The sequence below is a fragment of the Colletes latitarsis genome, chromosome 5 (genome assembly GCF_051014445.1).
Source record: "Colletes latitarsis isolate SP2378_abdomen chromosome 5, iyColLati1, whole genome shotgun sequence".
Classification (NCBI taxonomy): Eukaryota; Metazoa; Arthropoda; class Insecta; order Hymenoptera; family Colletidae; genus Colletes; species Colletes latitarsis.
The window spans coordinates 35,140,462-35,162,638 of record NC_135138.1 but is presented as its reverse complement, the minus strand read 5'-3'; the positions used below and the strand labels follow the sequence as shown (position 1 = coordinate 35,162,638).

At 37.3% G+C, this 22,177-nt stretch overlaps 1 protein-coding gene and 1 long non-coding RNA gene across 4 annotated transcripts in view; one reads left to right on the top strand and one right to left on the bottom strand.

Moving 5' to 3' along the window:
* Positions 1–22,177, top strand: part of LOC143341758 (uncharacterized) — a 129,736-nt gene that overhangs the window by 8,109 nt on the left and 99,450 nt on the right. The gene's annotated exons all lie outside the window — the stretch shown is intronic.
* Nachra7 (nicotinic acetylcholine receptor alpha7 subunit) overlaps positions 437–22,177 on the bottom strand; it is a 189,389-nt gene continuing 167,648 nt past the window's right edge. For 2 of the 3 annotated variants that reach the window (XM_076764904.1, XM_076764906.1), the window contains 8 exons: positions 19,963–20,143; positions 17,723–17,798; positions 14,995–15,189; positions 14,017–14,103; positions 12,020–12,129; positions 9,491–9,632; positions 8,627–9,021; positions 437–8,396 (listed from right to left, as the gene is read on the bottom strand). In XM_076764904.1, coding sequence (XP_076621019.1) covers positions 8,229–8,396; positions 8,627–9,021; positions 9,491–9,632; positions 12,020–12,129; positions 14,017–14,103; positions 14,995–15,189; positions 17,723–17,798; positions 19,963–20,143 — 1,354 coding nt within the window. In that variant the 3' untranslated portion in view covers positions 437–8,228. The remainder of the gene's footprint in view (positions 8,397–8,626; positions 9,022–9,490; positions 9,633–12,019; positions 12,130–14,016; positions 14,104–14,994; positions 15,190–17,722; positions 17,799–19,962; positions 20,144–22,177) is intronic. The other variant, XM_076764905.1, reaches the window with a different exon arrangement.

The window sequence follows — 22,177 nt, the reverse complement described above, 5'->3', positions numbered from 1 at the left end:
ATAGTTATATATATATATTTTTTTTTTTATTAAAGGCGCAGAGTGCGTTAGTCCTCTCTGCATTTCCCTTCTCTGTTTCCTTCGTTTTTTCCTCTTTTCCTGGTTTTCCTTTTTTGCTGGCCCTTATCGTTCGTCCTTTTGATTCGTTCAAACAGAAAACTCGTCGGGTTCTGATGGAATGTTGCCACTTTCAGTCATTCGAGGATATCGTTCTTTCAAAAATCATATTCCTCTTATAACGTTCACTCGATAGTTGGATTCGTCCTTAGCAATCGGCAACAAGAACCCCATTTAATGTAAAATTCTGATATTAGCTTTTTTTTCCACTATTGCAGATGTATGATCACTGTAGAACAAGTGTCGTTACTGAATCAAGCTCTTAAAATGTAATGCGATTAATTTGTGGATAACGTACTGTAAAAATGTTCACTGACTGTTAATTTTTAAAAATCTGTTTAATTCTTTGTATTTTTATAAACTTTATGTACATAAGTTACACAAATTAACAAAGGGTACAGGCACTAGCCACAAAGGGTGATATAATATTTGTCATATTTTCTTTACACGGAAATTAAATTTATCTGGAAGAAGAGTTCTGAATTATGACCAGAAAAAATTTTTATAGAGAGAAGGAAATGTTCTCTTAAAGGTTTCCCTATCGAATTCTATCGAAAAAATTATGATGCTTCTTCTGTTAAGCCTTTCTCTACGATCTCTTCGAAATGCAATTGAACGAATGTGCTGCAAGATAGGTTGTCAGTAATTGTTGAAATTTATCATCTTGAAATTCGCACCCGAGGAAAACGCGGTCAACTTTTTTTTTTGCTCGTGACATCGCCCGATTCGTGAAAGCGTACGTTTTGTGTTTCCTTGCATTTACGTTTGCTGCGTGAGTGTTTCGAAATAAGTCTCGTGTCACGTTCTTACAACAAGTTCAAGAAGGTGGAAACATTTCGATAGCAAGTGCAATAAATGTCACGCCGCGCATCGGTGTCGATCTCGTCAAGACTAAGAACTATAGGTTCTGTATTTAGCGTGTATCGAAATACACGTGTACCCGTGCGTCAACGTGTCCGTATTTTTAATGCCTGAAAACTCAGTAGCACACGGGTACACGTGCATTTAACGTTTGTATGTTTAAATACACGAAAACACAACTCCGCAAAATTTCGGGGTCGCGGGTAACGGAAAGAAATTCCAACGTGATGTCTTCTAACAAAATTAGTCGGCACACAGAACTAATAAATAGTCGCAAATCTATCGGTAAACAGTTTTAATCGATTAATCGTTCTGTTTCGATACAAAAAAATCAAGTCGTACAGATTGATAACAGACGTCAAACACCGTGAACGTAAATGCACGCGTATCTACGTCTCTGTGTATGCAAAGAATAAATTAAATGGTTTCGTATGGGTAAGAAAACGAATTTTTTAATCGCCTGATACACGTTGAAAACTGCTTTGTCGAGAACCTATCGTCACATCCCGTCCGACTTTAAAGTCCATTTCATTTTCACTCGTCGTTCGATTCGTTGGATTATTAATTATTATTATCGTTATAATTGTAATTATTATTATTATTGTTGTTATTATCATTATCGTTATCATTATCGTTATTATTATTATTAGTATTATTATTATTACCATTGATGGCTCTACGTTTTTCATCGATGCCACGTTTTTGTTTTCCCTCTCGAAACAAAGCGATCGAATGAAAAGATCTCTCCCGTAATCAACGAAAAAAAACTCCCTTTACCCGGTGCCTAACGTTTTCCCTCCTCCGTAACGACGACAATTAGTTTTACGGAACGACTCGACAAATTTTTCTACCGTCTCGTCTAATTAATCCCTAAGACCCTGAATCTCGTGAACAGCTTGAACGTTAACCGTGATAGTTGAAGGTACGCCCTGAACATTAATTAATCTCACTAACGTAAGCGCGTCCGGCTTACGACCACTCGTAAACGTCGGTTCTCGCTGGATAAAAAAAATAAATGAGCATCCGTGAGCAATGAATTACGGTTCTTTTTTCTTTTTCTTACGTTTCTTTTTTTTCTTTTTTTTGTTTAATTTCCGTTTTTCTTTTCTCTCGTTCAGTGAGCAACTTCGAATTCTTCAACTTGATTTCGATATGTGGCAACAAGTAATCGTTTCATTTTAAGAACGAATAAATATAGTTGTTTTTTTATTAATTTAGCGAACGGTTTGCCCCCGTTCCTCTTTCTCTAATCGCCGAAACTTCGTCTCGAGCTTCGTGGTATCTAATCGTTACTGATTTCTCGTCTCTTTCGATAATAAATCGTCCTAGACGACAATCTAAAGGTTTTCGCGGATTGCGACGCGTCTGTATCCTTATTTCCGGCCGCTTTCGCGCTCTCGTAAATAACTAATTAAATAACAAGTAGTATCGATAGACTCGATGTTATTTCACCGTTAACAATTAGCGTTACACGTACACGTTTACGTGTTTAGATTCGATTAAAATGGAAGCGTCGTCGCTCGGCCGCGACGTGCAACGAATGAGCCAATCGGAGGCCGATCTGATTAATTCATTATGCAATTTCATCGACGATTCTCGCGATAGTACAATCCGTGATTTAAATATTCTTCTCCTTGAATATGTTCTCCTCGTTTTGTTATTCGTTTGTTCCGTTTTAATTGCATATAGATTCTCGGGGAACACATTAGTGAGCAACTTCTTAGTCAAATTATGTTTCGTAGTTTTTGGACAATAATCAAAGCTTTGTAACAGCTCATGTCATTGTCCGTTATATTTTTTTTTTTCTTGTACGCATTCACGTTTTTTTGTATTATTGTTGTTGATGTAATTAATATCTCGTTATTGAATCGACTACTTAGAATATAATACCGTTAATGTTCGTGCAATGTTAATTCATTTACTTTAAATGCAAGAACAATTTACAAACTGATTAAACAAGCTGCGTGTTTTGATTATTCAGTTCATAAATTTCAATTAAGTTTAGTCCTGAAGCTGTACTTTGGGGTCATTTATGTCCGTGCAATTAAGTCATGCGTTGACCAGATTCGAGTCTTTTCGGCGGTAAAAAGAAGTTTCCGAGTGCTTACATGTCTAGAGAAAGCAATTTTTAAAACATAAATGACACCAGTGCATGGTTTACGCTGTAGTTCAGGTAATGTACAGTTCTAAGGTAAAAGAAATATATTTGAAATTGTTCTGTGAAAAATAACAGACAACGACTACGATTTATGACGCAAATGCGGACTTTATGTTTCTACCAAAATCGTTTATAAATAGAGATATCACGTTACAATATTAATGTCGTCTTATCGAAGTTACAGTTTAAATTTAACTCTGTTAGAATTATTTAATTTAGTTGGAATTTCATTGTAATTATTAATCAAACTGGCCACTGAAGGGCTCAAGCCGGCCACGTTTCAATAATTTATCGTCGCCATGTGACTCTTTCCACCAACTTGAACTACAGCAAACGTCGTCGCGGAAAAGAAAAGAAGAAATGACCGCGGAGAGGTTCGTCATTTCGCAACAAGAACGTCGCGAGTATCGAATAGTAATTTCCATGTTTGCTATAGTACACGCGTTGCAGGATCTTATTACGAAACGAAATCACCATAACAATGGCGTTTTATAAACGCGTAGCACCTTTTCCTTTTTTTTTTTTTCTTTCTTTTAATTAGTTTGACGGTATAGCGTGTATCGACCCATTCGTCGTTTCACATTTATGTTTTCCGCGGTTTTCTTTCTGTTTCGCTAATGAAACTCGCTTGAGATAACCGTGTTTTTTTTACATTTTTCTTTTTGTCTTTTCCCTACGTAGTACTGTATTCTACCGAAACCTTCCGGCGCGAACCATTATGTATGAGCTTTAAATTCAATTCAATAGTTTAATTAGTTTAGCTGATTTACCTTTTTAAAGGTTGAGAATGGTTATGCCACCAATCGAGCGTTTATTGATTACCGTTTATAGTTTATATTTTCTACGTTTATTTTTTTTTTTTAAATCGTTCCTATAACATCATTAACAACGTTTTTTCATTAATTATTATTTTTTTTTTTAACCATTATAATAGTATTTAAAAGATAACATGATTGGTTGTCGCGTCAATGCCAATGGCCAGAACGTGCTATATTATTATTTTTTTTTTTTTTAGCTTTTGCTTAATATATTTTCAACAAAACCCGCCTGCGAGACTATCCGTTAACGAGATTTTGATATTTTCTTTTGCATTCACGATGACATGTTTCCAGTTCTTCCAATTTGTTTGCTTTAAATTTGTTTAGTACAGTCGACGAGATTGCTTTTACTCTTTTGGGCCTTCGTTTTATTCTTTGTCGAAGGAAGAAATTATTTTTCATCGAGGACGCTAAGATTTTCTCTTCTGACGTCGATATCTTTCGATCTGAATGCGTAATGCTTGATGGTTTTATCATTTTAACGTCTATTCGAAATGGTAGAAACTTAGATGTATACGTGGCTATACCAAATTAAACGATTAATCACTAATTTGGTTGAGCGTCAAGAATGGAGATATATTGGAACAACACTGTATCAAAATTCATCGTTTAAACAGTCTTTTTGTAATATAAATCATTTTAAGGATTTTACATTTCACTAAAATCTCTGTACGAATATTTAATATCACTCACAATATATAGAATATCATAAATTTCATGTAATACTCTTCAGATATGTGTGAAGTCTACAAAAAAAAAAATGTTAGTCTTAAAGAAGTGAGTTTAACCCCTTCGAAATTATGAAACATCGAGGATAGTATTTATAATTAAATGTCAGGGCAATGTTTTCTGATTTAAACAAGCACCAATATAAAATCTCGTATTCTTTAGCTGCCGAATTAATTACCATTTGTTTAGTCTTCGTACAGAGTTGTTCCAATACAAGCTTAACCAAAAAATGGAAGTCGGATAAAACACGCGATTATTGAAATTAACGAAGTACAGCTTTGAACCTAATCTTAGAAACTCGAAACATTCACAGCTCGCAAAGGTAATCCCATTTCCTTGTCAATTATTCCGTCTGGGTGTTCCGCGCGTAGCGTTTTCTGTCGAGTTACAAGTCCGTATATTAAATTGAATATCATATTAAATACTGAGCACTCATATATTGACTAAAGAGTTTTCTGACTTTTAAAACTTGTAGCCGACAAAAATTCGACACGCTCCCAAAACGATCCACGAAGTACGTTGGAGTTTAATTGACTTTGTGGAAATTTTTCGAACCTAGTGAAATCAGTTCTCGTCGTGTCCATTCACTGTTATTGCAAGATAAAATATAGCGCAACAATTGCTAAACATAATAGCAAAAACTTAATTTTTAAACGTGGTCGATCGATAAACGGCATTGTTTCACGTTTAGCAAAGGAAGGTTGGACGAACTATTGTTTCTTTGTCATGGATTATGCGAAGAATACGGAGAAGGTTCTTACTCGGTTAAGATTTATTCTGAGATAACTATCTACCGACGAATCGTTCATAGTTTATTGTAGATTTTCAAGGCTTCGCTGACTTTTAATCAATAACTTTGCTATTGCGGAGTCACAACATATTGTACGATGGACAAAATTGTAATCGAAAAGGAAGTCCTTTAGTAAACTTCGTACAACCTTCGTTTTCGCGTTAATTTCACTTCCGTGGTGACAGAATCAAGGAATCCGTTCGTTTGGTCGCGAACACTTAAAATTATCGAAACTTTCGCCACTAGTGCAGTCGGTTGTACAAGAACGAACCATTGAAGTCTCGAAATTTGAAAAAGAAACCTGGCAAACGTGCAATCGTAAAGGAAAGAAGGTGACGCTTGTTTTAGTTCGCAAAAGGAAAATCGTATGCGTGAATGTTCGCGAAATTGTGTTCGTTCTAAGAAAGGGATTCACTTTGCAGCGACAAAACAAGAGAATCGATCGGATCCAGTGCGCATCCGTTGACGGATAATCCGACTTTGGGCACTTTCGCAGACAAATTACAAATGTTTTTTGGCCATTTAGAGCGAGTGGCGTGCGGTCGGAGAGCAAAGAGATATTACTCGTGAACCGGGCTTCGGCGGTCGCTCGAAATCGCGAAAAGTTCGTCTCGAGAAGAAATGTTTTCGAGATCGATGGAACTCGTCCGCGCGAGAAAAAGTTACGGTCACCGTCGCGAACGAGTTCTGTCAGAAATAGTCTCGTCAGAGATCGTCGAGACTCGCGTCGTTCGAATGCGACACGATTTAAAAAAGTAAATATACACTAACAGGCTCGAGCTCGTTCGAACCGCGATCGCCAGTCTCGACTATCCTCGGTGGGGGAAAAAACTGAAAAAAGAGGACGCGGTCCTTTCGTCGCGAGAATTTCGAGGATGCGGAAGCCTCTTTGAAACGTTAGATCGAAAAGTTTTTGCGAGTAAATTGTGTAACTGTGTGTCTCTGTGTGTTAGGTATGTTGGTAAGAGAGAGTGTGTACCGTGATGTGCGCTCGTACAAGCGTTGTACAGAGGGACAACAACAAACGATGTCCGCCGATAGAAGGGGGAAAGTAAACGCGTTAATAAATGAAGAAACATGCTGCGCTAAATTAATCGTCACCGTCGCTATCCGTATTTCCACACGCGAACATGCGCTACCCCCACGCCATTCGTTATTTTCCGCTCGCTAAACGCCGGATATTACCTCTTACGAGCTAACAGAGAATAGTATTTTTAACGCCGCGCTGTCGCACGCCACCTTAAATCGTAGTATAAATCCCCCGTTTATTTAAGTTGTCGTCGATTTACTTACTAGTGATACGGATAATAAAATTCACTGGCATTGTTTTGAATCATCTTGGCAGTTCATTGTGTGTAGTATTATTTTACTTATCTCTCTCTCTCTCTCGTCTTTTGCTTTATTTTTTTTCGTTTTTTTTTGTTTTTTTACATTTTCAGGTTTTCAGAATATTCAACGTGTGCGCTTTGCTCTTAATCGTGTTTGCTTCGTATCGTCGTGGTTTTCTCTTTAAGCACAATAAAAGGAGCAGTGTACCCTTCTTCAGCTTGTCGCTCTCTCGTTTGTATCTCTCCCTCTCTCTCTCTCTCTTTCTTTTTCTCGTTGAGATGCTCTCTCTTTCTCTTTCTCGTTTGAGCGGAAACCAGGGCCAAACGGAAAATCGTTTCGTGGCCGTGGACCGCGCCCCGTGAAACTCGATTTATTCTTTAACAAATTCAAACGCTTCGACGGTCCTCAGTGCTCTGTGTTCTCGCGTGTACATGTATGTGTGTGTCCGTGTTGCACGCATATACGCAGATCTATTTGCATCCCGATTGCTTACAATTGCAGAAGCGAGGTCGGATGGCGGGCACAATTCTCACGTTTCAGCGGAATTATTCTTTCATAAGTTCGGAAAGCAGAATTTCATAGAAACAAAAATAGCGCGGTAATGGAATAAAATCGATCGAAAATCTTGGAAATTCATTGGCTCGAGTGTTATGAATTAGTAAAAAGTTTTTCACCGACTCGAAGTAAATATTTTTTATCGCAATAGAAATATCTTATAAAAATAAGGAAAGAAGTTCTCGAAAGTATAGATAAACCGAAGTAGTACTAACCAAACCCTGGATACGCGACTGAAGCTTAAAAATGGGATAATCGAGCGAAATATCGACTGATCGGAAACGTTATCGTTTTGAAGATCGTTAACGCGCTGTGGTAAATCAAAGTGACGACATCCTGTTGTCGGAAAATCGAGTCAACTGCGCTCAAGAGACTAAAAAATCCCAACCCTCCGCGCAATTGGGATGCACATACTTCAACGGGGTCAGCGTGCTGCGTATACAGGGTTATGTACTTGTGTGTGTGTTTGCGTGTGTGTGTGTGTCGGTATCCCTTCCAACGCCCCCGTGTAGGCGCATTTTCAACGTGTCTCGCTAAGGCGTCCTCTTGGAATGAACTACATGATGAGATATTTCTTAAATATCGTAAAGAACGAAGAGCATAATCTTCGCATTGCTTTCTTCCTATCGCGGTGCAGATCTCCTGAAACGTGACAACCCACGAGCTTGAAGCGGGACCCCGTGCTGGACATCCAAGCGTAGAAACGTCGTTGTAAGCGTCGTTCGCGGACTCCTGCCGCGCCCGATGCGTCCGATGCGTCCGATGCGTTCGAGGTCGTCGTCGTGTTCGTCGTCATCCGCACCGAAATGCCGCGCCCGTGCACGATCCTCGTCGACCTCCGACCTTCCGGCGGCTGCCTGTGTTTTCTGAATCACGTGACGATGATGTGCGGCGCCGACAGTAGGACGGTGATGGTAGCGATGATGGTGAACAGAGTAAAAATGATTAGGCACATTCTGTCGATCACCATCGCCGCGAACTTCCAGTCGTTCTTCACGTTCGTGTTCGTCTCCTCCGACTTCAGTTGATCCGTTATTATCTGGAACAAACAATCGTCCCATCTATACCATTTCACACTAAACAATGTTACTCCACGATCCTGAGCTTTCGCGATTATACTGATGATTATATTCTACACGTGTATTTACAATTATTAGGGCACAAACGTAGTGAAAAATTCATAGTGCAAGTCCAGTAAGCTCGAGCTACGTTGAAAACTATAATAGTCCTGAGACTAGCGAATACGGTAGGTTTCGTTTAGAACTGTACCTTGATCTCTTTCAGGATCAGGATGAGCTCGTATCTGGCACAAAAGCACGCGTTCTGAAGTATCGTTTCGACCTGGGGACCAGGCGTTTCCGGTGGATGTTGATGATGGTGCGGCGTGTGACCGATCTGGTGTGCCGGATAAGAGGTGTGTGCCAATGGCGTTGAGTGTTGATGATGCGGCGTCGCAACGTGGCTATGATGATGATGAGGCGTCGCGTGTATGTGACTGTGTCCGTGACCCATTGTGTGATGGTGAGGGCCAGGTGTACTGTACACATTGTTCAGGAGATTGTTGTGGGACGCCAAGGCGTTGTCCTCGAGGTCCAGGACGTTTGCTAAAAGGGATTTGCTGCTTCTTTGGGGAAGCTCCAGGTCGCCGTATGTCTTGTTAGTACCTGTTTCGATAAAACACACCGATAAACAAGCGTGACATTGACAAACGAAGCTTCTATCACATATATTCATTTAAAATCGAGAACATTCAGAATTTGGATTCGCGAGGGTGGTTCGGTGGAATTTCAACTTTTACTTTGGTACCAGACTCCTTGCAACTTAAATACTTTTTAAATTTCTTTTTTAAAGAGCAAGGAAGAAGTTACAAGAGAGTTTTGGAAAGTAACGGGCGTTAATTCCTGTCAATGTTTAAACTTTTAAATAATTTACTTATAGGTTTTGTATGTTGCTCGAGTATGGTGTTGGTAAATAGATAAAAATTGATATGCATGCACGTGACTCGAAATAAGTCAGGTACAGTGATGTAAAGTGTACTGTGCACATCTCGGTAGTCTGTGGCGTTGAATGAGATTGGTTTGTGTAAAACAGTGCGAAAACATTTATTTAGATAGTAGTAATTGTCGTCAGTACTTGTGTCGATGCTTTTTCGTGTCACTAAATTACCGGTGACTGGAGACGGTTTCTGAGACTTTGACGCATCCTTGTCTTCTTTATCACTCGGTCGTGACATACAAAGTACACAAGGCAGCCAGTAAAGAAATACCACTTTCACCTGCAAATCAGAGTCAAAATGTAATTTATATTCCAGCACAACAACATCAAGTAATACTTCGAAGCGTTTTTGTAACTATTAAATGCACAACAAAATACAGAAATATACATATAGAAAACTGTGTATACTTAATTATTTACTTCAATTCATGATGACGTATAGTACGTATATGATATAATTTATTATAGCCGTGCATACGTATAATTATTTGATAGTAAATTCTTAAATAAAGTTTGAAAAGTATATATTCAAAAAATGTAATCCAATTATCGTTCACGTTTTAATGATCTCTAGTGGATTTGTTATCCAAGCCTATAGGTCCGAATAAATATTTAAATCATGACGAACTATTGCCGACGTCTGCCATTTGTGGATATAATTCGACAACGCGTAAACTAAATTTAATATTAGTATAATTGTCTGCGCATTTATGGCGAGAAACGTGACCGATTAAACCAATCGTCCGAGAAAATTTCGATTAAAATTAAAATCACCCATCTATCCGATCGAAAATCATTATACGCGACGAGAGGAAGCTATACGTTAATCTCCATCGCCAAATCGAAATTGAAATTGTACGAACATAAGCTTTCAACATCCTAAAATATACATACAGGGTGTTCGGAAAAATTATTTTTAGTTGCGAGGGTCAATTACAATCATTTTTTATCAATAGACATACCCCCGAATTTCTACGGACTTTCGAGAAAAAAATTCGAGTGCCTAAATATTTCGGCGAAAAAAAAATTTTTTCAAATCGACCTAAAAAAATTATTTTCGGTTGCAGGGGTCAATTACAATCATTTTTGGTGAACAGACATACCCCCGAATTCCTGCGTACTTTCGAGAAAAAAATTCTTTACCGAAAATATACTGTGTGGCTGAAAATGTTTCTATAATGTTTTAACGAAGCCTCAATCAACAAATTAGTATCCTTGATTTTCGTCTTATTTTGACCTCTAGAATCTCCCATTAAAATTTTTCCCAGGGGTGTGCGAACACCCTGCATAATTTGAACACAAAAATAATGATTATTAAGTTATGTAACGAAGAACATGGATAATTTTTATTTAAAACAATTTTTATTTAAAACATTGGAGTTTTAATTATTACGCATTAAAAATTTTAATTATCTTCCATTAAAGTTATAGGGATAATGTTCTAGGAACTTTCTTTTTTAATGAAGCGTAGTGAGTTTATGTTGAGAGGTTGGCTGCCATGCGGCAAGCAATGGTGGGGAGACCGCGTGGTAGAACAAAGTGTCCTGTGTTTCGCGTGGTTAATATCGTAGTCTTTACGCGTTTTAGAATGTTTCGCGTTAATTAAATCGTTTGTTTTTACAATTATGTTGTGTTATTATCGCTGGCTGCAAGAAGTGTACAGAATTTGGGCCCCCAACTTAGTTTGTAAGTATAACTAATTGCCATTCAATCGTTGCCAGCGAGTGACGCATTAATTCCGATTTTTGTGGTCTGTGAAATTGTTTCAATTATTTCACTACTAATTTTTAGAAATATTGTAAAAATAACGTCTATATGAGTTCCTTAATTGTTCGTAGAGGCGATAATAAACGACATCTATCTAAATAATTTCTATTTCGTGTGATTTGAAGAAACATGGTTAGGAAACGATAGTTCTTGCACGTGGCGCTGCGATATATGTACATATTAATGTTATACTGAATTTGCGTGGCAAGATTTGTGAATCGTTACGTTGTTTTTATGCAGAATTTGTAAGAAAAATACGTAGCAAATGCCTCGTGGGTACGAATTATACCAGAAATTTAATGATAGATGTCGTTTATGGGAATCTCGTTGTTCGAAGAATATAATAGGTAGTGTAATCCGTGTAAGGAATAACCTAGTGTCTTTCTAAAGGGTGAATCAAGTTAACGACCAAAGTAAACCTGAAGAGTACTTTCAAGCATATGGTCTCACGCTAATTGAAGCCACATACGCGTTGAGTTCATCCGCGAGGTAACTTCAGAGTGCAGGAGGAAACGAGGTAAGGGCCTCGAATTTTGGTTAAAATAATGCAGAGAAACACTTGCACCGAATATATAAAATTATTACAAAGTGAAACTAGAGGATGCAGAATATAGTTCGACAATTACGACGTTTAAATCGTTCGTTATTAATGCAAATAAAATTTTTCAAATTCTGACTGAATTCACGTTACAATAACAAAAATATTCGAAATTAACGTAAAGGCTTAAAATTATTTTGGTTATGTTGGTATAACACTATTGATATTAGCCAAATTTTTCCTAGATGTACAAGAATTTGTAATTTGTTAAAGAAATTCACATTTTAAATGTTTTTCTATGTATAATTGATACTGTAATCACATTCTGTGGTTTGAATTAAATTCATAAAGATAATACTTACCCACTCGGACATTTCGTGAGTATCAGAGTTTCGGTGATGGTAATTTAAAATAAGGATGGTGCTGACAACACTGCTGGCCACCATAAACATGATGCAATTGAAGTATGTTCCTGTAGAAATTGCATTCATTTAATCTTTTCGTATAATATGTAACGTAATAGTTTATTATTTGCATGTTTTTATTTTTTAGATAATGAAATATCGACGTTTTTCCCCCATTTTTAAAATAATGAAATTCCAGAAGTCTTCCTGGGATTGATTTAATTTTTGTGTAAATACAATTGACAGTAATTTTTATTAGCAAGATGGAATTAATACAAGAGAAACGTTTATTGTTAAGCATATTACACGATACAGAAAGTCGAGCATCTTTCGTTAGAATAGGAATGGATCTCATTTAATAACCTAACGTTCTAGGCGAACGCAAATGCGTTCGTTCTTTTTCGTTGCATAATAAATACCGGCGAAAAATGCTTTCCATGTAAACAAATGCCGTCTCGAGTGTTTGAACTGACTTAACAAGTGAAATCAAGTCCCGATCGAAAGGGACCTAGCCTCCGTTGAATTAATAATGCTTATCAATGCGTTTACAAATCACATTTAAATATCAAGGAAGTATTTGGTATATTCAGCGAATCGCGTTTTCAATACGATCATTTGAATTATCGATTGAACGATTTCAGAACGTTCCCATCGGCTATTCGTATTCAAGACGTCAATGAACGTTTGTTATAGACGCATACGTCTGACTTGCACGATCTGTTAGCACTGACATGTCAGTAGCATAGTCTGAACTGCAATGGGCGATCGTGAAACACAGATAAAGGGTCGTACGTACAATAAGCCTCGGCCATACGGTCTCTGTTCAGGTTAGATCTAGGTACAATCAAATCCAAGGTCCGACCATGTGTCTCGCGGAAGGTTGATAACGCGCGAAGAGCTTCGAAGAATAACCGTACCAACGTATCTCTCTTTCCTTATGGCGTATCGCGATAATAAATCGCGAGAGAAGGAGTAGTCCGTCTTCACTCGATGATAATAAATATCGAAATTTTCTTGGTGAAAATGAATATCGAATTGCAGGCGACGTAATGAAATATGGCAGAAGTTCTCGAACTTTATCACTGTCGTGGCTCAAAGACTAGTTTTTCATATTTATTTCGCGCGGTATTTCATCACAGAGGCTGGGGCTTTTCGAATGAAAATGCATCAAGCAGACTTCTGTACCTCGATATGCGAATGTAAATAATGGAACTTCCAGAAAGTATCGTTTCGTTCAAATTTATAACAACGGAATTCCCAAAATAAACAGTATTTATATTCGGTGAATTTCATAGAACATTTATAAATATCAAACTTTAAATAGGCAACGTAACGGTACAGAATCGCAAACGAAAATTCATGAAAATCTATTAAAACTGTAATTCTTCTACTTGAACGTTCGATTTTGCTTTTAAAGTCGTATCTCATTAAATTAAATGGAATGTTAATCATTTATCAACCGGTAATATGATCTATCGAAGCACTTTGTTATCGACGTTCCGTTGTAACTTATTCAGGAACCGAGATGAACGTAAAACTGTCTACGAAAAGTACATTTTTCGAACAATATGACGGCGGTGCTCGAATAACCGACAAAGGATTGGAGGATAATCGAAGTACGGCTGCATTATTTAGTTCCGGTACGGGTTTCAATCGAAATCTCCAATGAAATTGCAAAATCTAGCACACTTAGTCAACAGTTTCCCGCGCAGAATATATATATCTGATATCGGGCGTCGAAGTTCTTAAAATCATTATCGAATTCCCGCGATAGAATTCTTCGAAGAAACAATATTTGAGGTTTCGGATAAATTATGAATCGTGGAAGGATCAGCCTGGGCTACATCTTCTCATTCGATGATTAATCTTCCAGGCTCGCCTTTTCAAAGATTCCGATTTCATCTCGATTTGGAACGCGTCGTAAATAAAAAGTGACACGAAATTCACGGACTCACCCAATAGTGGTACGGCGTCCGACGTCGCTGGCATTGTCTCGGCGACCATATTCAGGAACACAGTAAGGGACAGGAGAATGGTTACTCCTGCAAAAGAGATTCGTTAATTCAAATAATTATCGCGTACACTTTGGCCCGGCAACCGGACGAGATTAATTCGCAACGGGTCCAGAGGTCCGCAGCTGGTGACCCTCGAGGTTCTCTAAACGTACCACCTTTGACCTCTTTACTCGACACGACCGATTGTGAATTTTTTATTTTGAGCACCGCAGCAAAGATTCATGCTCATTTCTTCGCAATGAAATTAGACTCGAGGGATTTCTTTCGTTTTAGAGATTTTTATAACATCGAAATTATTCTACATATTTTGAACGTATAGAGCACGATGGTTCCAGGGGGGTCGAAAAGAATTTTCTAGGAACGATGGATCAGTTTTAGGTGGAATTATTATTTCTAGAAAATTTTATCGCGAAAGATTTTCCGTACATATTTCTTTCAATGTAACGTTGACGTTTGCTAAGTGAAAGGCAATATTTAAAAAATATTCAAAGTCCAGTGTGTAGTTTCTGATTTTGAACGTGATTTTTTCACGAAGGATTTGCATACCGAAATGCATACACGGGTAATAGGAAAATATTCCAAGAACGCGGAAAGCAGATCGTTAAATTCCGAGTGTTCGTCGATACATGAATGCCAATGATCGAGATCGACGCGACTGCAATCTCTCATGCATTCGATACGTTACGAGAACTTGACTGAATCTAATCACGTGTGCTGTTATAGAGTGCTTCGAAGCCTTCGAGGAATTGGAATTATGTAGCCACGCGATCTAAACTTGCCAACAGAGAGTAAACATTAATATTCGAAGGATAGTTCGTGACGATAAAGTCGAGTGTGCGCATCGTTTCGATCAAATAAATCATCTAAGTATATAATATTTAGTATCTCTGTTTGACCGGCTTGATAATAATAACTTACCTAGAGAAAGCTTTTCGCCAGAATCGGGTGGCAAGGTGAATCCTAGAACAGCCATACTAGCGATCAGTACGCATGGCACGATCAAGTTGAAGAAATAGTAAAGAGTCCGCCTTCTGATGATTACCACGAACGTAATATCTATGTACGGTTCCGGGCAGCAATTATAGTAAATTTCGTTCCTTTTTCCAGGCACTCCTGTAACAGCAAACAACAAAATTATTCAGACTTCACTTTCATTTTTAATCGCGTTTCAAAGTCGTATCAATTTTTTACACTACTTTGAACATTAAGCTGTTTCGTTTTAAAAATTTTAAATTTTTGTTCAAGTTTCTTCTTTATTAGTGAAGAAAAAGTCTTAACTTTCGAACAACGAATCTAGGTCTTCACGGTCTAATGGAAATTTATTATTGCAAGGAGAATGTAGAAATCGAAAGAAATTGAACAATTCATTCCTAAAAACGCAGCAGGCTTCTATTTCTGATTTTAATGGCAGTGTCGTTCTATTTTGCCCTGTCGCTGTTTTGTTGGTTTCGATCATTCGTTTTCAATATCGATGTAAATCCGCACAGAAATTGATTTCACTTTTACTAGAATTGAAAGTAAAAAAATGAATGTTGTATGAAATTAACTTTGTATTAAAATCTTCGTTAGTGAAGTTCGTATTAGGTAGAGAAGTTGGAATAAATAAAGCGGAAAGAGGTCGAACCGCGGAGTGTTCAAAGCTGACAATTTCAACTTGCAAGTAGGAAAAGCTCGCAGAAATAAAAGAGTAGTTCCGATAGCGATGACTCAACTATTTTATACAGAGTGCACCATGCACTTGAATTATCTCGAGCAACATACCGGAAGAGAGTCGGCGACTTTATTTTCAAGTGTTCCTTCAGTTGCAACCACATTTTCCTGCAGCTGAAGTCTCTTAAGATACATTTCTGCCAAGAGCTTCATAAGCTCTCTATATACCAACGTACATACTAATACTGTGCGCGTACGCATCCCGGAAATAAAAGCCACACGCCCACGGAACGAAACGTTTGTACTATTTAAAATTTTCGTGAAACCGTCTAAGCCTCGCTATACGTTCGTAGATACGATAGAAAATTCTAACAACAAGTAACCAAGTTCGTAACTGATCTCTGTCTGGCATTGTTTTATCATAACGTTCTTCCCATTCTGCATTTGGAGATTCTAAACAGTTTGTTTGGAATTGAATGTGTCTCTTACCAGTCCCACGTTAATCGAAAATAAATTACTTTGTGGAAGTAAAGCATAGCTCGTTTATACACAGATTGTGTGCATAGAAGTGAAACGGTCAACAATGTCATGAAACAATTATTAATGTGTCGTTCTTCATGCAGATAAATACCGGTTATCTATGCTTAGATGCAGATCAACAGTAATTACATAGGAATTGTCTATTTGCTGTTACAATACGCGACAGTGATGAGGTCAGTATTGAATTTCTCTCTATTGATATGTCCTTAAAACAAATACGTTTTAGGAAATTGCGCATTGCACTTTGATTAGAATAAAGATTTAACGACGTTCAGGGCAAGCTTGATGTCGAATTGTGTTAAAGAACATGAATAATAATTTCAGTTTTAGGGTTGTTTCTAAATTTTACGTAAACCTCGAAATATTACGAAACAGTTGAAAATTTAAAGGAATTTTTATCGATTTTATCGTATTAGAATGCTTACGAAAAAATGAAAAATATTTTAATGCTTCTCCCATTGATTTATCCACCTTGTTTTTTAATTATAATTTGTACTAATTCAAAAAGTACATTGAAATAAACGAATTATTGTATATAGACCACAATGTTCACGATACAATCGAACTTATTTTCCATTTAATCGAGTGTAAACTAAACGTCTCCACCAGTCTGTTGACAATTTCGTGGAAATAATGAACAGCCAGAGTTTGCAGAAAAGTAACGATGTAAATTTGCTTGCATTGAAAAAGCCGTCGATTCAGCGCAAACATTGCGCGAAATTCCGCAGTATGAAAGCAAATAATTCAACGAGGAACTGCGCTAATGGTACATTATTAAATGACTGTTATCTCGCGCCTAACAGTTTAAAACGTTTTAGAAACGCGAACGGAAAACTCTTTTTCGTAATTGTCAGGTACAAGACGTTTTCTTCTTTCGTATCCAATATTTATAATCATTCAACGACGATTTGAAGAATGCAAAATATTGGGAGTTTAATAATTACATAAATAAAACAAAAAAGGTAAAAGTTTCGCAGCTTTTTATACGCGATACGGTGATCAAAATGAATTCTTTAAATTTTCAATAGCGATCGTGAAATATCAATGTCATTATTTCTGTTTTTAAACAATTGAAAAAATTGAACGCTACGCGATACGGTCGATTTTACATTTAAAAAGTAAACGTGTATTAGCATTGTATGCACAATACGGTTTCGTTGCAATCGAGATAATTAGAGTGATTTATACTCGGAGTACGGAGTTCCCATTAATGTTCGCTCTTGAACTCGAATATGTTAGTTTTGCATGTGGCTGCGATGAAAATTTGAATTAGACAAAGCCCCGGTAGTAAGATGCAGCTGCTGTTGACCTGCGAAACGATTGATCGTAGATCTATTATACTCCAGGACTCGCTGGAGATTTTAGAATTGCTAATCGGCCGGGAATTGCTTTCACGCGGGCAAACTACTCGGGTAATGTTAGGAAACGGTATTCGATAAGGGTTGTAAAAACTCACCTAACAAATCCCACTCGCCGTTAGTAATGAAACTGCTGATGTCACCTCCGGCCTCGTCTTGTAATTGCAGATCCAACTGTCGACAATTTATTACAATTGATTAAACAAAAGTTACTCTGTCAGAATTAATTTCTATTTTTAAGTAACATCCTTTACACAGTTTAGGTTTATCGTATAGTAAAGGCGAACCATCGACTCGAGACTGTAGATAACTATGATCCTCATTGGACTTTGGAACTTGTAATTGTGTTTTCTTAGAATTTCTCGTTCTTTGAGATTCGAGAATCCCTGAATTCCTCTTTCCTCGTTTCTCGAGGTTCGGAGATTCTCGAATTCTTTTAGCCTTGCTTCTCGGGACCGGGGAATCTTATTTAAAAATTCTCGAGAATCTCTCGATAATGTAATTATATAATGTAGTGTTATTCTTGTTAAAAGCCAGTCAATAAATAGGACATAGAAAATCTGACGAAAATTTTGCTTTCTGCGAAAGGTGTTCGATAAAACCCAGGAAAAATGCAATGAAAGGATGTTTATGTTTGGTAGTGAGAGAAGTAGAGAGGAGAGGACAAGTTCTTAGAATGCATGTGAAGTTTTAGACGCTTGTAGACGCGTGGGACGAGTGTGTTGATGCACGTGTGTGAAGATAAGATTGCAGAACGATAGAAACTCGAGGGTCAGTGAGTGTAACGTCTAGAGAAATACTTTGGCTTTCTCGGCACGTTGTTATTTGTTTAGGTTCTTGTTTCTACCCTTGTTTGCCTTGCCCTGGGGTCTTATGACATAAGAGGAGCAAGTAGAATGAGAAAGAGTAGGGGAGTGAGAACCTTGAAAAAAGAGGTTGCATTTCGTCCTGGGGCAGCTTGAGAATTTATCAGTAACTAAAGAGACTACTAACGTCTAACATCGCTCATTTGGGGGATTCTGCCTTAGGTTCGACGATTGGAGAGTAAATTCTTGAATTTGTACACAGAATGTCACGTGTTATTATTCGACTAATAGATGGTCGATAATATATACGCGTAAATATTGTAAATTTATCTCCAACTATTTAATTTTTCGATGAAATTTTAGATCGATCGCTTTAATAATTCTGTGCCACGTTGAAAGTCTCGTGAAACATGGATTTAATTTCACATTATTAAAATTTATTTCTGCTTTCTCTCTTTAAAGTCGAACTGATGATGTAATTGTATATTTTCCAGTGTGCCAACATTTTGCGGTTTTGCGGAACATAGATTCGATTTCAACGTGGTAATATGCGTGGAAAACAAAGCGTAGAAAGAACGTATATTATATATGTTAGAGATCTATCTTCTAGGCTCATGAATCATTCGTATTAACACTAGAACCACCGACAATTATAGTGTATTTATTTGTACCAAAGAAACTAGAAATAAGTGCTTATTTATTCTTTTATAGAAAATTACAGCAGTAAATTTTTTACAAGTTTTATTAGAAATTACGAATGGATCATTTTGACTGCTTTGGTAGTTCTAGTGTTAAGCATACATTGAAGGTAGAATTTAAACATTTCTTACTGAAGTTTTAATATTCTGCTAGCACTTTGTAGAGTATTGTTTAATGGGTGTCGCTTTGGCAAGTATCTTTTTTGTTCGTTCGTCTTCCAAACTGAATTGTTGAACACAAAAAGATGCAAGACGAGAGAAGACGGGTTGAAAAAGAAAGACTATTTTGCATCTCGTTCGTTATTCACCGAATCGAATGCAACCGAAGAAAGCGTCCTGTATTTCACTCCCCTCTATCTTGGCTCATTACTACTTCGTCCTGCTTATTGTCCTCCACAATGAACCCTCAAGCATTCTCAAATTCCGTCCCATCGTCCAATTCGCATCCTCAATTTTAATTATTCAAAATGTTCACGGGCGACAAATGAAGATAGGTCAGGCATTCTCGGTATCTTACGAAAGTACCAAATTACGAACATCTCATCTCTTCTTCGATCGATGTTCCGACGATCTGGTCAAGTTTCATTTAACCTCGAAAATACACGAATAATCCATGAATTTCACGAAGGCATCGATAACAATTTAATAACGTTATTTGTAGTCACGATCGATCTTTTATTCCTTCTGTTATATTACACTGGAATATTTAAGCTTCTAAATATTCTGAATTTTTATACACCATATGATCGGGTATCTTATTAAGAATAATTTTAACGTGTGTATTTTTGATGGTCATTAAATTTAATTGTTAACGAGCCTCGTAATTTCGATTACCTGAAAGCCGTCGTACGTCCAGGAACCGAATTTCATTTCACAGCGTTGATCGTCAAAGGGGAACCAAGTAATGTCTATCTTGCAAGTGCTCTTGAATATACCAGGCGGTACATATAAGCAAGTCCCATTGTTCTTCACGACGACGTTCGTTGCATAAGTACCGTCGAACCCTTCATCCGCGCTGTAACGAACAATCGTTAATGTTAAACGTTATTCGATTGATTTTTAAACGACGTTTGCGATCTCACTAGACCCCAATTAAGGGCTAAAGGCGAGAGAATGAAGTCATGATTCACTAAGCTTAGACATCCAAAGGGTATTAATATTCAAAGTAGATATTATGTTTATTCGATGCAAAAACATCGCTTTCCATAATCAGAAAAAGTGAACGTGGTTCGAAGAAAAGATATGTTCAAATGAAACAGTAATTTAATCGTCTTTACTTCTCATGGAAGGTCTCCTCTTTTATATTTACGATTGCATTTAACGTGGAAACAGGGAAGTAACATTTTTTACTCTTAATAAATAATATCGTAGTTAAATAATTGTTCGAAAGTGAAATAGAGTTTAGTAGGAATGAACGTCACTCAATTTTACATTCGTTACAATAATAGATAAGTCGGTACAAACGTCTTCAATTTCTGTTATATTACTTCGGATGGTTTATTGTCAAGTACCTGTTATCGAGTAACAAATTACTCTTGCTTACGCTACATCAACGTAGCCTCGACAAGGCAAGTTAATTATAGAAAACACCATCGTGCTGCTTTGTAGCTCTACTCCAGTTACTTGACAATGCCGTTGCATTATTTCGTTGCATTCTACTTACAATGACATCGTGATGCATACTCGTAGTCGAATTCTATGTGAACTTGTCATAACATTATTAAGAACCTGACGTTTTCTAGACGTAGTAACGGTATTGTTTAGTTTTCAAGCTTCGAGCGACATTCATAATGAATAGATGGAGCTACGAAGGAAGCAATAACATTGATCTATCGACAACCGATTGCTCGAAGCTTTTTTGTTTTACTATAATTCCCTCATTCCCCTTACTTTATTTATCGTAGTATATTTCTCAATCATACTGTTATTGATGTTATACGTTATTTTGCACGACAAGAGTACGAAATTATCAAATTCATTATTGTCTTTTTGTGGATGTGATGTTGTAGAATAGGGTGACTCGCATAGTACAAAATTACTTCGTTGCAATCTTATTCGATCTATAAACAAAGGAATAATATTTGCACCGGAATAGACGAATCAATAACGAAACAATTTTGCGTCAATCAATTGTTGACAATTACGCGTTACGAAAATTCAGATTTCATCATAATTTGTGCTTTTATTAAGCGTGAAATTTGCTCTCGAACGATACTACGCTTTTCGAAACTTTATAATAAATTTACTTAAAATATAACTATTCCTTTTGTAAAATTGATCAATCCCTTTACTGCAACGTAAACTAATATATTATATAAATTAATTGCGATTAAATTTTAGCCAGCTTCATCAAAAACATTAAATTCTAGGTCACGAGCCAAATTATACTTATTTCACGAAAGTTGCGTAAATAACGTGGGACTAAAGGGCTCGCGAAATATAAAGTTTCATAAAGGCGAAGTAATTTTTAAAAAGTGGTCTGAGAAAAGCGATTCTTCCAGGGTCCTTTGTAGATGAACCAATTTCATTTTTACAAGCAGGATCCCTATTTTCGGACACGAGCAACTGTGTCACTGGGGACACCGGACGAAGGACGAATCTTTTCCAGGACCATTGGATCCATAAATTCGGTTGTTCAAGTATTCCGTGCATAGTCAAATATGATCTGCAAGGAAACGAATCAGGGCCTGTAAAGCGAGTAAACGTTCCTGGCGGACGTTTGGGATTTCGCCTAAAAACGTGACTCCCGACAACGTCCTGATTTTCTTAACAATTTCGTCGTACGGTGAGACGCGCTAGCGCCTCCGACTTTTCCCTCTATTTATATTCATAATTGCGAGCAATTCGAACGGAAAATTCGCCGGATGACCCGGAGAATCACTGGAGTATCGTTAATGAATGTCACGAAACTTCGAAGAACCGGTGAATCGTTTATTCTCAATTATTGTTTCTGTCCCGTTCCACCTTAAGGAACAGCTCACAGGGAAATATGATTTTGAATGGGATGCATCAGGACGATTCTACGGAGCACGGATATAAGGCGGGTGAA